The 15,915-nt window shown below is 34.0% G+C and overlaps 1 protein-coding gene across 3 annotated transcripts in view; it reads left to right on the top strand.

Annotated features, from left to right (window-relative positions):
- The window catches only part of LOC143252303 (uncharacterized), a 58,945-nt gene extending 51,269 nt beyond the window's left edge, over positions 1-7,676 (top strand). For all 3 annotated transcript variants that reach the window (XM_076504220.1, XM_076504221.1, XM_076504219.1), the window contains exons 15-17: positions 505-611; positions 1,137-1,248; positions 3,672-7,676. In XM_076504220.1, coding sequence (XP_076360335.1) covers positions 505-611; positions 1,137-1,248; positions 3,672-4,031 — 579 coding nt within the window. In that variant the 3' untranslated portion in view covers positions 4,032-7,676. The remainder of the gene's footprint in view (positions 1-504; positions 612-1,136; positions 1,249-3,671) is intronic.
- Positions 7,677-15,915: the final 8,239 nt, after the last annotated feature.

The raw sequence follows: 15,915 nt of genomic DNA, 5'->3' as shown, positions 1-15,915 counted from the left end.
ACTGAAAGGAAAAAATAACATGACAAGGTATTAAATTGGGGGTTTAGTGCTATGATAACAATAATCAATGAGATGAAATTAAATGGAATAATGTTGTTTATGGTGCAAGTAATGAAGTACTTTTAGTGTTAAGGATACATTCTGTTATTGGTGTAAATAGTTGTTGAAATCAAGTACAAAAATATAATTTTTTTTATATGTACACAGTTGTGCTGTAGGTTCGACTTGGGTATATTAGTTATACATGGAAGGTGATTGACTAAAATAACCTGAAGTAATATAGTATATAGAATTAGTTGGCTTAATAAACATAGTGTATATGTTGTGAGTCTATCAGTTACTGTTTTGTTAGATGGGTTTGAAAAGTGATGTAATAACAAATGTTTTAGGAATTTACATGCAAATGATGTGTGACTTATGAAATACTGAGTCAAATGATGTGTGACTTATGAAATACTGAGTCAATGAAGACAACATTTCTAATATTTATATTTTATTTTCCAGACATACACATTCCTTGGAAAGCTGAAACAATTGAAAAAACTAAGACTTGAAAGGGGTGGTCAGTTATATGATTCCAGTTTAAAGAATGCTTTAAAAAGTTTAACTCAGTAAGAAGAAAGTTTTAGCAACTGAGTGTTTTGTTTTTTGTTTTTTTTAATTGTATGTTAATTTCATTTTCATGCTAAATATCTATAAATAATTATAAGAATTTCTGCTAGATAGTATATAAAAAAAAATAATTTTGTTTTGAATTTAGTTTCTGACATTTCATTGTGTATTAAACAAATATTAGAAAAAGTAAAAAATTCTAAGCTGTCTCACAAAATGTTTGTTAATTAAAAAAACAGTAGTGATGGTATGATGAATAATGGGTAAGGTTTGAATTGACCCAAGCTATTTTGGACATGATTGTTGTAAAAGTTGAAGTCAAAATTATCTAAAGTAAAAACATATTCCAACAACTAATTATTTTTTTTCTGTGTGTGAAGGTGATTCCTAGTTTGAGGAAGAAAATTAAATTGTTTGATTTTATAAACAAAATTTGTTCAAGACATGATATTTTGTCACCTAATGATCTTAAATTTTCTATACATCTGATATTTACTTATAAAATTAAATATAATACTCAAAAGGTTGGAAGACCTGCAGTTGCTTTGTTTTGTGATACCAACAAGTCTTGGAGCTGGGCTACAGAAGTTAAAACGTCTCAATCGACTTGTTATGTGGCCTGACACGTACAAACATGTAAGTAGTATGTGATGATAAAATTAATATTTTTACAAATCAAACTCCAGTACATAAAAAATTTAAAAAAAAGATATCACAAAGTGACAAACCAAGGTTAATAAGGTTGAATGTCAAAATCTATCAAAACATTTGCTGAATAACACTTTTTTTAATATACCACATTAATCAGTGTATTCACTTGTAATATGCCACAGATGAATAAATTGTCTGAAACAAAATAGTTAGGAGAGGCAGAGCAGTTCATTAAAAATATTTTAAATGTATACAAAATCCAATACAAACCCAGTATGTTAAAATTTAAATATTTTTTTACCACTATTATTACTGATTAAACTTTTCTTGATCAATATTTCTATCACAAGTTTGTACTTGTTGTGAATAGTGAACCACTTTATAAGTAATTTAATTTATTTTGATTTACAATTACACCAATTTTAATCATTAAACAGGTATTATTATTCCACTGTGTTTTTATTTCTTCACTTTGTGTTCTGTGTGTAAACTACAATGTATATTATTTATTTGTTGAAGCCGTATGACAGGTTTTTTTTTCTTTATATAAATGAACTTGAATTTCAGTGTTGTACTCACACTTGTTTTAATATTGTAGTTTAAATCTGTTTACTTATTGGTAACAATTTTGCTCTGGTAGTGTGTTATACTTCAGATATTTGAGTAATTCAAGCATTTCATTTTCTTTGAGTAATATTATTTTACTGTTTGAATAGTGAATAAATGCAAGATAGATACTTTATAAATGATTTCACTACAAAAATCATGTATTTAACATGCACACTTTTAATAGTAGTGTGGTTAGTTACATCAAAGTGATCTATAATCAGAAGTTTCATTGGAACTCATTCCATTTTGCTGTTGAAAGAGTGAGTGTTGTAAAAGAGATTTTTTTTTGTTTAAGATATAAACAGTGTAAAATTTAGATCTGTTTAGTATTACTATTAAATTTATATAAAGTACTTACAAGTTTCTGAATAATACATAGAGCAATATTTTATCTCTTGTAGAAATTCTCTATTTTGATGTTATCTCGTTTAGCAGTTAGGTAGAAACAGTTTCTTATATTGATGCATGTCATCTTTAAATCTTGATAAGTATTATTTAAAGGCACTCGATCTTATGCCATGAATGCCAAGCTTGTTGCTTCTAACTTGATATATTAGATTCTTTAAGTAATGCTAATAGATTTGATGATGATGTCAGATTTAATAACTCCATTTGGTTCCTATAATAATACTGAAGTTACAAACTGTCCTCCCTAATGATTTTCAAAGTTTATGTGAGCTTTATAGTTACTGTTTGAAATATTAAAAAAAAAACATTAATAAGTTTGTGGTGAGTGGAAATCACTGCCCTTTTTAATGGCTTTAAGACTAACATTAGAACAGAAAATATAAAGCAATTAATGTCATGGCTAATTGAATAAATGTTTCTTGGGATAATACAACAACTAAACTGACAAAGTAAAATATTTACCTTGATATTAGAGTCATGACATTTAAATTAGTGAAATTTCATCCTCAACCATAGTAACTGCTTTTCACCAGAAGTGTTAAACAGAGTTGTGCCATTGAGAAAATACTGTGTATAATGTCTTGACTGATTCATCATAACTTGTTACCTGAGTGTATCAGTGGAAAAATGATTACTTTTAGGCTTGTCATTTAAGCACATTAATATTAAAACTGTAAGACTTGAATTTGATCAGCATACTCTAACACTGTATTGACCAGCAGAACTTTTAGATGTGTAAAAAATGACCCTAAACTAGCCTGTAACAATGTTTTTTGTAGAAAGAATATGTAACAAATTTAAATATTTAAGTAAAAAGATAGTTAATGTTTTGTGATTAAGTAAATCAAACTAAAATTGTAACATTAATAGCTTTTACAAACTTAACAGCAATTATACATATACCAACTGGCAAAGTTGGTTATTTTAAAAAATAAAATTGCCTTCCGTTGTACCATTTAAGAGTTATAAATCCCCTAAAATGGATTTTATTTATTGAGAAACATTTTTAATGAATTGATTTGTTTTAAGAAATAAAATGTCTTTTGTTGTTCCATTTGAGTTGTGTAGATTTTCTAAAATGGATTTTGTTAAGTTTGTTTCAAACTGATTAAATTTATTTTTCAACACATTTGTCTCTTCTTAATGTATATTGTTTGTATCAATATTGATTTAAAGAAATTAGTAGTTTGAAAATTCTTTATATTTACCTTTGATTTTATCTTCTAAATAATTAAACTGAATATAAGGCTGAATTGTTTCTGTATTTTATGATTTTATATCATAATTTGTATGCTTCTTGTGTTACTTTGTTTCACAGGATGCAATATAAATTTTTAAACATGACATTTGCTTAAAACCTTCAAATTTATAAAATTTTCTTTACCTTCTAGGCACCTGTAGTAAACCAAAATACATTAAAGGCTGTATCGTCCCTTACGAAACTGCAGCGCTTCAGTTGGGGAGTGATGACTTCATCATCAGAGCTTTCAGAAATGTCAAATGGGGAAACAGATGAGGAAAAATTACATAACAAAGAGGAGATTAAGATGATATCTTTGTTAAGACACAAGGAAAACTGTAAATGCTCACAGGCTGAGGAAGGCAGCAGCAACATTGGACCAGAGTGTACAGTTATGGTTCATCCTAATGAACTTGAACAACGGCTGAGCAAGTTGTTTCCAAAAACCAAAATTGAGGTTTTTAGGGTGCCAATAGAATCATTTAATAAGTTCTGTGGTGCTTTTAGATGAGTTTCTACAGAAGACAAGACTGTCGTCACTATAATGAAGGGGTGTAGGTAATAACTTAGTAAATGGGTTATATTCTTTAAAAAAAAAAGGTTTTTGAACAGTTATTTCTTAAGATTTTATTGTTTACAGGAAAATATACTGAAATTGTTTTTCTTGTACAAACTGCAGTGAAAACCTTTGGGAATCAGTGTGAAATGTTAAGTTTTAGTCCACATGTATGAATATTTTAATTTTTCATGACCTCAATATGTGTAAGAACATCATTCAGTGTTTTGCACCATTTATTGAAGCATTTTATTGGTGAAATGAAGCCTTTTTAGTTGACAGTTATTCATTAAGTATTTTAAAATTGTGCAGTTTCATTGAATAAAATCTCCAGTGGTTCATTGAACAAACCAGCTAGTTTATTTTATTACATACTGGTACACTATATTGATGTACCCAACAAAATGTTACATCTAGTTACTTACTTTGTACCTTTTGTTGAACTCTATAAAGTTATACATTATTGCTTTTTCTTGTGTTTCTCAACTATTACTAATACATATGTTACTATCATATTATTTCTTCACAATAAAATAAGATATGCTTCATGTTAAGATTGAACAAGAGTCGCATTGTGTATACTATTGGGTGTCCAACGTGTTAGATAAAAGACAAACTGAATATTACTATGGAAAAACATTGCAGTATAACATGTTTTATTCCTTCGATTTTAAACAATAATAAAACATCCTTTGGCCGTGATACAAAACAATTTGTGCAGGAAAGTATGGGACACTTCACCGCTTAGAGGGGAAATGGTTCCAGAACATATTGCACACTCCATGGATTTTTTAAGTAATAGCACATTGATTGAGCATTAAAACTAGAATTGGATGTTTTCTAATGTAATATTACAACTGCAGCAAGTAGTAAACATGAAGGCACCATTCACCAAAACAAAAGTTTCAAAATCTGCTATTCATGTGCATGAACAATGTTTTGTTTATGATAGAGGAGCTGAGATAGCAAATTGTGTTATCATCAAACCTAATATTCTTGTATATCCCAGAACTACAAATAACTTCATCAAACGATTTTTTATTTCATTTGGAATGTGGGGTTCAAGTAAAACTAAAGGTTTAGAGCTGTGAACATGTGTTGAACATTCTGTCACTTTAGCAAAGCTCAAGTTCCATAAGTCATCTATTACATGTTTGGTAAGTTAACATTAATTCTTTGATCACGTAAAAGTGTGTATACTGAAATTGCTAATAATAAACCTGTATATTTATATAAACTATTAATGTACAAACCAGTATCATTGTTTAAATAATTGAGTTGGGTCTTTACCACTCTAATTTATAAATTGTCATTATACTGTTATCTAAAGGAGGGGTGTATACCTTCTATAGAAACTTAACTGACAGCTCATGGTTTGGAAACTGTAAGTCAGTTATCACTGCCTTCTAGAGGCTTACCAGCTGTTTTAAGCTCAGAACTGCATTGTATTCAAATGCTTGATTTGTAGGTAATATAATAGTAACTGAAATTTAACATTTTTGCACAAAAGCAGCTGTTTTTGTTCTTTCATTCTCCTCTGGTTTATTTAATGAATAAATTTCTGTACAAGTTCAATCTTCAGCTTGTTACTTTAGGTGTATACAGTTACTTGCATTTTGAAAATTAACTTACAATTTGTTTGTAAGCACACTACTATTGAAATGGAAAGAAAGACCAACATTATCAGGGTTATGTACTTTATTTCATATTTGTAAGAAAATGTATATAATCTTTTGAAAATCTATTTAAATCTTCTATACAAATTATATAATTTCATTTCGTTGTTCCCCGTTTTTTGTGTTGTTGATCTGCAATAGCAATTTTGAAGGGTGTGTATTTGTGAAAACAAAAGTTTATAAAGTATTTCTGTTATTAATTTTAGAATATAGCTTTAACTGAAGATGTATCATTGTCCAGATAAAATCATTAAAAACATCAATACACAAAATATGGCCTTTCAAGAACTGCACCTTCCTCATTTTCTAGTACACTTGAACTTGAAAATAATACTTTATACAAAGTTGTCAATTAACATATGGCAAAAGTCATTTATCAAACTACTAATTCATAACTGCTCTTAAACTCTTTTAAAAGTTAAATTTCTGTAAAACAAATGTACGTAATACAAGAGTACATTCTGTATAAGGGTTAGTTGTCACATGAATATGACTAATCAATTCACTGATATTACAAGCCAAGATTGATTTTACTGAAAAGGTACACTGGTGACTTGCATCAAAGCAAGGAATTACTAAGTCACTTCGTTGGAGGTACTGAACTTCTACGTGGTTTGAGAAAATGTGCTGTTTTAGTGGTATTGTGTTAGTGTAAATGATATGTTTTAACATTGGTTTATTTTAGGCACAATATTCATAAGTGTAACATGATGGTTTGTTTCTCTTTTACACACTAGTAGATTACTAAAAATGTATTCTGAAACATTCATTTTTGTTTCAATATAAAAAAAGCCAGTTTTTTCTTTCAGAAATATTTTAAAATGAGAAAGTAGGGTTTAAATGTTCTCTTTCACATTTTATTCACACTGAAATATTAATGTTTAAGCCCATATGAGTACCAGTTCTGGGAAGCAGTCAGCACAGAGAAATTGAATAACAGTTGTGAAGTTCACCAAGCAGAAAATAATGACTGCTACATTGTTAGTGAAAACACTTTATGTATGTTGTTCAAAAGAACAAGTTTTCAGCATGTTGTTCCTAAATTGGTTATACTAAAAGGAGGATCTACGTTGCAAATATTTTTGCCAGAATTTCACGACCTTCTGTAAAGTAATTTTTCTTTAATGATACAAGTGATAGTGCAGATATATTTGTATTACAACTTAAAACTTCTGTACTTGTTCAACTTGTAAGGCAGTTCCGTTGTATCAGTTGTTAACTTTAGGGTGCACAGCAAGCTAAGTAGATATAAGATTTTGTTTTAGTGTACTGTATACCATTTCAAATTGTAAAATGCTTTTACTTGTTTGTTTGTTTTTAAATCTTATTACACAAAGAAAGGGACCATCAGTTTATTTTCAGTAATATTTCTGCTTGGAATATATTTTTTACAGCAATCAAATCATCACATGTAAAGGTGAAAGTGATTAAAAGTTATCATGGTTTGTGATTGGCTGTTGGATGAAAGTACGTTCTACAATTACGACAGTTGAGACTTTGAAGATAATTAAAATTACAGTCTGTGGATGTCATCTGAATGGTTAGTTAAAAATAACAGCAACACAGTTTAAGATAGCTCTTTCATTCATTCTTAACAAAACTTGTATTGGTCTCTGTAGCATCTTCTTGGAGAGAGCAAAAGTCAGGTGATAACAATTATGATTAACTAATGCAAGCAATTCAGGTTTTAAAACTTTTCGTTCTTCAAATACCTATCATGAAACAAAGAAAACTACTATAAAAAGGGTGACATTTACGTAATGTAGCTATGCTTAATACGTGAAATATTGTTTTAAGATTTGAATGGATCTTGTAGTATTTGTCAATGAGTTAAGTTAATGTTGTGATATACTGTATAGTAAATAACAGTTAAGTGCATCTGTATTGAATTTTGTTGAAGTATTAAACTTTGAACTGTGAATTACTTTGTTTTTTTGGCTAAATTCCATTCATTGTTCTCAAAGGAACTTTAATATGACAGACAGTGGCATTTTGCACTTTGATCTTGTTAGGCAGATTATTAATCATAAGATTGTAACAAACATTGTGTAGTAGTTACATGCTTATTGTGTGCTTGTTACACGGTGGAACTTTTCCATTTAGTTGAAGCACTTAATTTGTACCAGGCTAAATGGATAAAACTAATCTTGATGAAATTTAGTTCTTTGGAAGTATACTTAATATATTAAATTTTTTTATATAACTAAAAAGTAAATTACTTGAAAACCCCAAATTAAAAAGAAACTTTTAGTAGTTTTTAAAACCACTACAAGAACATACTTTTGCTCTTATGATTAGCTTACATTAATATTTATTTTTAGATACTACTACCAAAGGAAAAATCCAACATTGAAAAGACTGTTCTTTTGTGTTCAGAAAATCAACTTTTTCTTAATCTCCCAAAAATGTAAAATCTGAGATCAATTGGGTTGGATATCAAACAAAATATTGCTAACAAGTGTTTTACAGTAAAAGAAATTAATAAAATATTAAACAGAGTAACATATCTGTCACTCAGATGTTGAATGCAAGTTTGATGATCTTCAACCAACTTGTTACACGATTTTATTTCTAGCATGCACTTTGAATGTTGAGGTTATGTTTAAAAACGATAACATTTATTTGTTAGCAAACTGTGCATTTTCTACATTAAAATGGAGTAAAATGTTTTTGAGTGCATTTATTGATTTAGTGTTTTATGGCACAAAGTAGGTAGGCTATCTGCATCAAACGGCAGGTGAAAAGGTAAAAGTAAATTATATGAAGTAAAATACATAAAAGGAATGAAAGTAAAACAAAACATCATTGAAAAACAGAAAAAGCATAAAACCCAATGTTGACACCTAGTCTACAATGTTAAGAGAGAAAGCAGAGTAAGAGAAGTTGTAAAGGACTCCTCTAGCAGAATGGTAATGATTATAACCCACCAGGAAGACTAACAGGTAAGTTCAAGAACCACCGTCAGTTACCTGAAGTTGGCCTTTCCAGTCCTGGTTCCGGGTTATGAGTCATTATGGCCAGTACCAAAAGGCAAAGTGATAAAAGTTTTAAGACATATATAGCAAAATCGTAATAATAATTAGCCAAATGTCCACTAAAAAGTAAAGTAAATGTAGTAAAATTCGTAAAATGAAACAAAGGTAAAAACAAAACAGCAATTAAAACAGCAGAAAACCAATGTTGACATCCAGTCTACAAAGTTGTAAAGGACTTCCTGTAGCAGAATGGTAATGATCATAACCTGCCAGGAAGACTAACAGGTAAGTAAGTACAAGAACCACCACCAGTCATCAAAAGTTGGTCTTTCCAGTCCTGGTTCCGGGTTATGAGTCAATATGGCCAGTACTAAAAGGTAAAGCAGTAAAAGTGTGAAATGATATGCAGCAAAATTGTAATAACAACTCGCCAGGACGACTAGCAGATAGTTCAAATAGCAGCATTAGTCACCTGAAGTTGGCCTTTCCAGTCCTGGTGTCAAGTTATTTAATGTTCTGGCCATTTTCCAATGTCAAATTGAAATAGAGAGATTGAGACTCCGAAAAGGGAACCACAATTAAAAAGGTGTAATGAATAAATATCAAACACTTAAATAAGGTTAAAAAGATTTAACGGCCATTAAAAAAACTTAAAACATTATTGAGGTGGACAGTGTCACCATCACCAATAATGCTGTCCAATGTTTTATGGACAAACCCTGGGACAAAACATGTTTAAAATAGTGCTGTCGTTGAGAGTCGTAACAATGGCAAGAAAGTAAAATGTGGCTTACAGTGATTTGAGTGTTACACACTGGTGCAACAGTTCCAGATAAAAAAGGATGAGTTAAAAAACTGTGACCAATGTGTAGTCTAGTTAGAACAACTTCCGAACCTTACGGAAGCTAGACGGCCAAAGCCTAGTATAGGGTTTTATTTGAAAAAGCTTGTTGTCGCGTTGCTCACTCCAAGTGGACTGCCAGCTGGCACAGAGCCAAGCCTTGAATACAGGACCATAGTCCATGTCGGAATAGGCACAGTGGTGATAGTGCGAGAGCAGGTAGATTTAGCTGCCATGTCTGCAAGCTCGTTCCCACTAATATCAACATGGCCTGGTATCCAGAAAAACTGGATAGAAGTAGATGTTAATGAGAAATGGGCAGTCAGTTTTGAATATCAGCGAGAATAGGGTGTGAGCCAACGTAAAGCGATTCCAGGGCCAGTAGAGAACTAAGCGAGTCAGTATAAATAGTGCAATTGGAGTACTGCTCAGCTTCAATATGATCCAGGGCCAGAGATACAGTGTACAGTTCAGCAGTGAACACAGAAGCTGTAGAGGGGATTCTGCGCACAACCACTGAATTGCAACAAACCAAGGCAGAGCCCACAGAATTACCCGATTTGGAACCATCCGTATAAATTGGAATGGAATGATTGTTTGAAAGATGTTCAGTAAATAAAAGACAGTACTTCCAATCGGGAGTATCTGCCTTTTTCAGATGACTGAAAGAAAGGTCACATTTGGGGGCTGTAATAAGCTATGGTGGGATGGGCTGACAAGTGGTTTCTGCAATGTTATCCAAGGACAGACCCAATTCATCGAATTGCACCTGGATGCGAAGGCCAAAAGGAGCAATGGCAGATCATCTGTTCTGAAAAAGTATGGCCCACTGAGGAAGGAAACCACATCTCCAGGTGGGATGCTTTGGTAAGGAACGAAGTTTTGAAGAATATAGTAAAGACAGTTGCAAACGGCAAAGGTGCAGAGAAGGTTCATGAGATTCTACGTATAAGCTTTGAACTGGGGGAGGTGCGGAAAGCCCTACTGCAGAGTCGAAGTCCTTGATGATGAATGGGGTCCAGCATCTTTAAGGCCAAGGGTGGGGCAGAGCCATAGACCATTGATCCATAGTCGAGTTTTGATAGAATAAGAGTACGATATATCTTTAACATAGAACATCGATCAGCTCCCCAACTGGCAGTAGAGAAAACACAGAGGATCCTCAGAGCTCTTGTTCATTTGACCCGTAGCTACTTTAAGTGTGGTATAAAGGTCAGCTTGCGGTCAAAGATAATCCCCAAGAACTTGGTCTCAGGGACCACTGGCAGTGAAACTTCACCGATATGGATTTAAGGATCAGGGTGAATACCCCGATGGCAGCAAAAGTGCATGCAACCGGTTTTAGAGAGAGAAAAATTAAAGCCGTTCACTGTAGTCCATTTCAATACACAATTGAGAGAAGTTTGTAGTTGCTGCTCAATATATCTCATGTTCAACGACTGACACAAGATGTGAAAATTGTCGACATAGGGCCCATTCGTAACAGTGAGAGGGAATTGTTCAGTGATGGCATTTATCTTTATACTGAAAAATGTGACACTCAAAACACAGCCCTGAGGGACCCCAAGTTCCTGTAGAAAATAATGGAAAAGGATCAAACTCACATGAACTTGGAATCTCCTGTCCATTAAAATTTTTTTAATAAACATGGGTAAATGGCCATGTTACCCATATATATGGAGGTCTTGCAAAATGCCATACCTCTATGTTGTGTCATAAGCCTTCCCAATGTCAAAGAATATTGATACAAGATGTTGGCATTTGAGAAAGGCTTCTCTGATTGATGTTTCAAGTGGAATTAGGTGGTCCGTGGTGGAGTGCTGTCTTCGGAACCCACACTGGGTGGTCGAGAGGAGGTTTGATTCGAGGAACCAAACAAGACGAGCATTAACCATCGTATCTAAGGTCTTACAGAGACAGTTCGTCAAAGCAATTGGATGGTAGTTTGAAGGAATCTCGGGATCTTTCCCAGACTTAGAGAAAGGTAAGATAATAGCATGGCACCAGGCCTCAGAAGAAACATTTTCCTGCCAGATCCAGTTAAAAACAATTAGAAGAATATCAAGAGAAGCAGGAGAAAGATAGTGCAGCATGTCATTCTCTACATCATCAGGTACAACAGATGTACTGGCAGACTGATGAAGGGCCATTTTCAGTTCCACCAGTGTGAAGGGACCATTATAGTCAAAGAGACAGTCAGTTTGAAAGGAAAGAGGTGAACCCTCTGCCCGAAGTCTTGATGGCCAAGAAGGTGGAGGAACAAGCAGAAGTGCTAGATACCTGGTAAAAGCTTTCACCTAGAGTATCGGTGGTGCTCCAGACATCAGCTACCTCTTGGCCATCAGAGTAAGATCGAGGGGGAGAGAATTGTAGTGGACACTGACCTTTTGAATCCTGTCCCATATGATCTTGGAACTGGGGTAGAAGATATGCTAGTTGTGAACTTAATCCAAGATTCCTTCTGGCTCTGACGTCTTACCCACCTAGCAAGTGCACAGGCCCGTTGGAAAGCGATGCGGTTCGAAAGTGTGGCATATCTACGGAAAGTATCCCAGGCCCGTTTTTGAGCCTTCCGTGCCAAGTGGCAAGCAGGATTCCACCACAGACGAGAATATCGTGGAAAACATAGGTTTTAGGAATACACTGAGCAGGTGCTTATATAATACAGTCAGTTACTGCTGCCACAGTGTCGTCTATTGATGGCTGATTCACGATGACAGGATCAAGTTTTGCAACAGCAGGGAAAGTGGACCAGTCTGCCTGATCCAGCTTCCACTGGGTACCATGCAGGTAGGGTAGCATTGACCATGGCCAGTCTCTCTCAAAAGTATAGGAAAATGATCACTGCCTAGTGGATTATTGTCAACTCTCCATGAAAAATGGGAGAACAATGAAGGGGAGCAAACCGAGAGATCAATAGCAGTAAAAGACTGACTAGGTGCATGAAAATAAGTGGAAGAACCAGTATTAAAAAGAGAAAGCTTGTGATCAGAGAGCATACATTCTACAGAGCAACCCCTCCTATCAATAACAGCACTTCCCCAGAGGGGATGATGTCCAATAAAGTCCCCCAGGATTAGAAAGGGAGACTGCAGCTGTTAAACGAAAGCATCAAGGTCTGATTGATCAAGTCTCTCCAGGGACACAGGTAGAGAGAACAAACAGTGATGGTATGACCCAAGGAAACACAGATGGCTATTGTCTCCAAGGGTGTGTTGAGTGACAAAGACAGGGTGGGCACATGCTGATCAACCAATTGTGCCACCCCTCCATGTACTCGTCCACCACACAGCCTGTCATTTCTGTACAGAGAAAACTGCCGAATGGTGACTGTATCAGAAGGTTTTAGAAATGTTTCTTGTAAGGAAAGACATACAGGATGGTAGGAAGCAATCAGTGTCTTGATATCATCCAGATTAGAACGTAAACCTCAACAGTTCCATTGTATCAAGGTAGCCATTTTTAATGATGGGTAGGCAAAGTGGCTGGAGAACCCTTCTGTTTACGACCACATCTTTTTTCTTTACTGTCCTTATTTGAAGGTGGTCTATCGACCTCATTGGATCCTGTCCTGGGTCGATTGGGCAGGTCTTTGTTGTTGGAAGGGGATTCCAGTGACTGAGGATGCGAACGAATGATTGTTTTGCATCGTGGAGTGGGAGAAAAAGATGTATCAGAAGAAATCCCTGTATTTGAAACCGAAGGATGTGGATCTTGAGGTTTGTTGGAATGTATGGGAGGAACAGAAATGGGTGTAGAAGTCAATTCATCAACCTTTTTAACCATGGAGGTCAAAAGGCTTTTCATTTGTTTTGAAAACGATTCTCTTGGAGGCACAGAGAGATCTGTCTGCACTCCCACTGTAGTTGTAGAAAGTGCAGCAGCATATGTTCGAGATGGAGTGATGAACAGCAATTTCCAAGCCTTGGGATAACTAATGTTATGAGTAGTTTTCAAATGCTGCATCTCATTTTTCTCCAACCATTTTGGGCAAGATCGAAAGTAGTAAGAGTGAGAACCATTGCAGTTGACACAATGTGGGTCCGTGTGACGCTCATAGGCATCGTGGTCCTTGCCACCACAATGAGCACATGTCAGGGAACGACATGATGTCTTTGAGTGGCCGAACCTCTGACACTGGAAACATCACAGAGGGTTTGGAATGTATGACTGTACCCTACAAATTAGATAACCTGCCTTGATGGTGGCAGGTGCACGTGGTGATGTAAATGTCAAAACAAGGTTATCTGTCGGCAGTGTAACTCCATCTTTGCGAATGGAGATGAGCCTCACTGCAGAAATTCTTTGAGTGAAGAGACCAGCGAGAATCTCTGACGCGGGACCTTCTTCAAATCCCTCTCAACAATTACTCCTGGTGATGAATTCAAGGTAGCATGAGGGGTAACCTCAATAGGTACATCCCCAATTGCCTTTGAATTCAAGAGGAGTTCACTGTGTTGGGATGTGGATGTTTCAACCAATATGTCTCCAGATCAAAGCTTGTTTACTAACTTTAGAGAGCCAGCAAGTCCCTGTAGTCCCTTTTGAATAAAAAAGGGGGACATTTGCCCTAAACGTTTTTCTGAAAGAGAATGTATTATAAGAAAATGAGGTACGTGTGTTAAAGATGTTGAAGATTGCTGGTCAGTCTTCAAAACATGGTCGTTTACCTATTGACTGTTTTTTCACTATTTTATTTAAATTTTTTATTGGAGAATCCATACGAAAAAAGGAAAATTTCGGTACCCACTGATGCCACCCACCATGGAACCCTACAATGTCATGCAAGGACATTGCAGCAATGCCAGGGTTTCTTGAGCACTATACCCAAACACCAGCATCAGACACAATGTCCACAACACCCGTTAAAAACACATACAGGGTTATCCATCAAGAGTTACATATACAACTGTTTTTTACGGGAAGAATAACAGTACAAACATAACCATTGAAATAGAACACTTGGATTGCTACACTCAGTTGTAATACTGCATTATACCCTTCCCATTAGAAATAGAGGGTTATCTCTTGTTAGATCACCCTGTATGATTTAATATATATGTGAATTATTACATAAAGTAACTTCTGCAATAATGTTAATAAATAATGTTATACTGTAAATATAAATATATGAATGTTTAAAGAAATATTTTGGATTGAAATATATCAAGTTACAAAAACTACCTTATTCAGAGCTGGGAGTGAATCCACCCAAGTTCATTCTTCTTAACAGTTTTAAGTTTTAGTATTTTTTAAATTACTAACAAGAATTAACTGAAGCTGTACTGTTCCCACCATTGAGAAGAGCTGGAATCAGGCCCGACTGTCTTTTTAAGATAGTTACCCATTAACCAACTGATTGAAAGCTTCTCTTTCTGTTATTTAACTAACTTTTGCAATAGTCTATGATTGATATTTATTGGTTAACAAAATTACTTACTGGTCATTTTACCAAGAATTAACCTTGAACTTTGCTACACAGTAGCTGATGGTTTGTGGTAGATACAAATTACACACACATCCACAGGATTAAGATGACTAGCTAGTTGTCACCTTAAAGTCATAGTGAAAAATACCTGTAGTAATGGGTATATGCCATCTATAAAGTTTACACTGTTTTATAACAATGATGAAAAATATTAAAAAATATTTGGTATGGAAAATACCATCTTGTCATCAGAGGTTATTAGCTACTTTTAAGTTGCTAAATTTAAAATTATAATTTTATTCAGCATACTGGGATAGAAAGAATATCTTCTAGTTGTTGGGTTTGTTTCCTGTGTTTTACTTGAATAAATTTAAGATAAAGGGATGAGGCTGGGAATATAACTATGTCAGAAATATTACAGCATCATTTTTAGATCTATTTAAGATCTTTTATTAAATGTTTTTAATTTCTTTCATAAGAGCAGAGGCTCAGAGTTCAGTTACATATATTAAAAATGGTAGGGTTGTTTCATTTGCAATTTAGGAATTGTAAGAACTTTTAATGAGAAACTGGCTGCAAACAGTGGGAGTTCAGACATTGTGGGTGTAATCACTCGACTGCATGCCCGAAACTGCTTTTCCATCCTGCCCAGTAAATGACCTCTTGTAATATGATGATCAACTTCAACTGCCTAGGGTCTAGCATGGTCAGGTATTTAGAGTGCTTGACTTGCAATTTTAGGGTTGTGGGTTCAAATGTTAAGTTCAGTATTGTTTTATAGTACTATTAATTACCTATTAACAATTAATGAAATTAATATTACTGATGCTATTTATTTCATAATATAGACTATAAAACTTTCATAAATTTCAGTGCAAAAAAGTTGAAACAAAAAAGTAAACATTTAGAAATGCAATTT

Source organism: Tachypleus tridentatus, chromosome 6, assembly GCF_004210375.1.
Source record: "Tachypleus tridentatus isolate NWPU-2018 chromosome 6, ASM421037v1, whole genome shotgun sequence".
Classification (NCBI taxonomy): Eukaryota; Metazoa; Arthropoda; class Merostomata; order Xiphosura; family Limulidae; genus Tachypleus; species Tachypleus tridentatus.
This window is presented reverse-complemented; position numbering and strand designations above follow the sequence as displayed.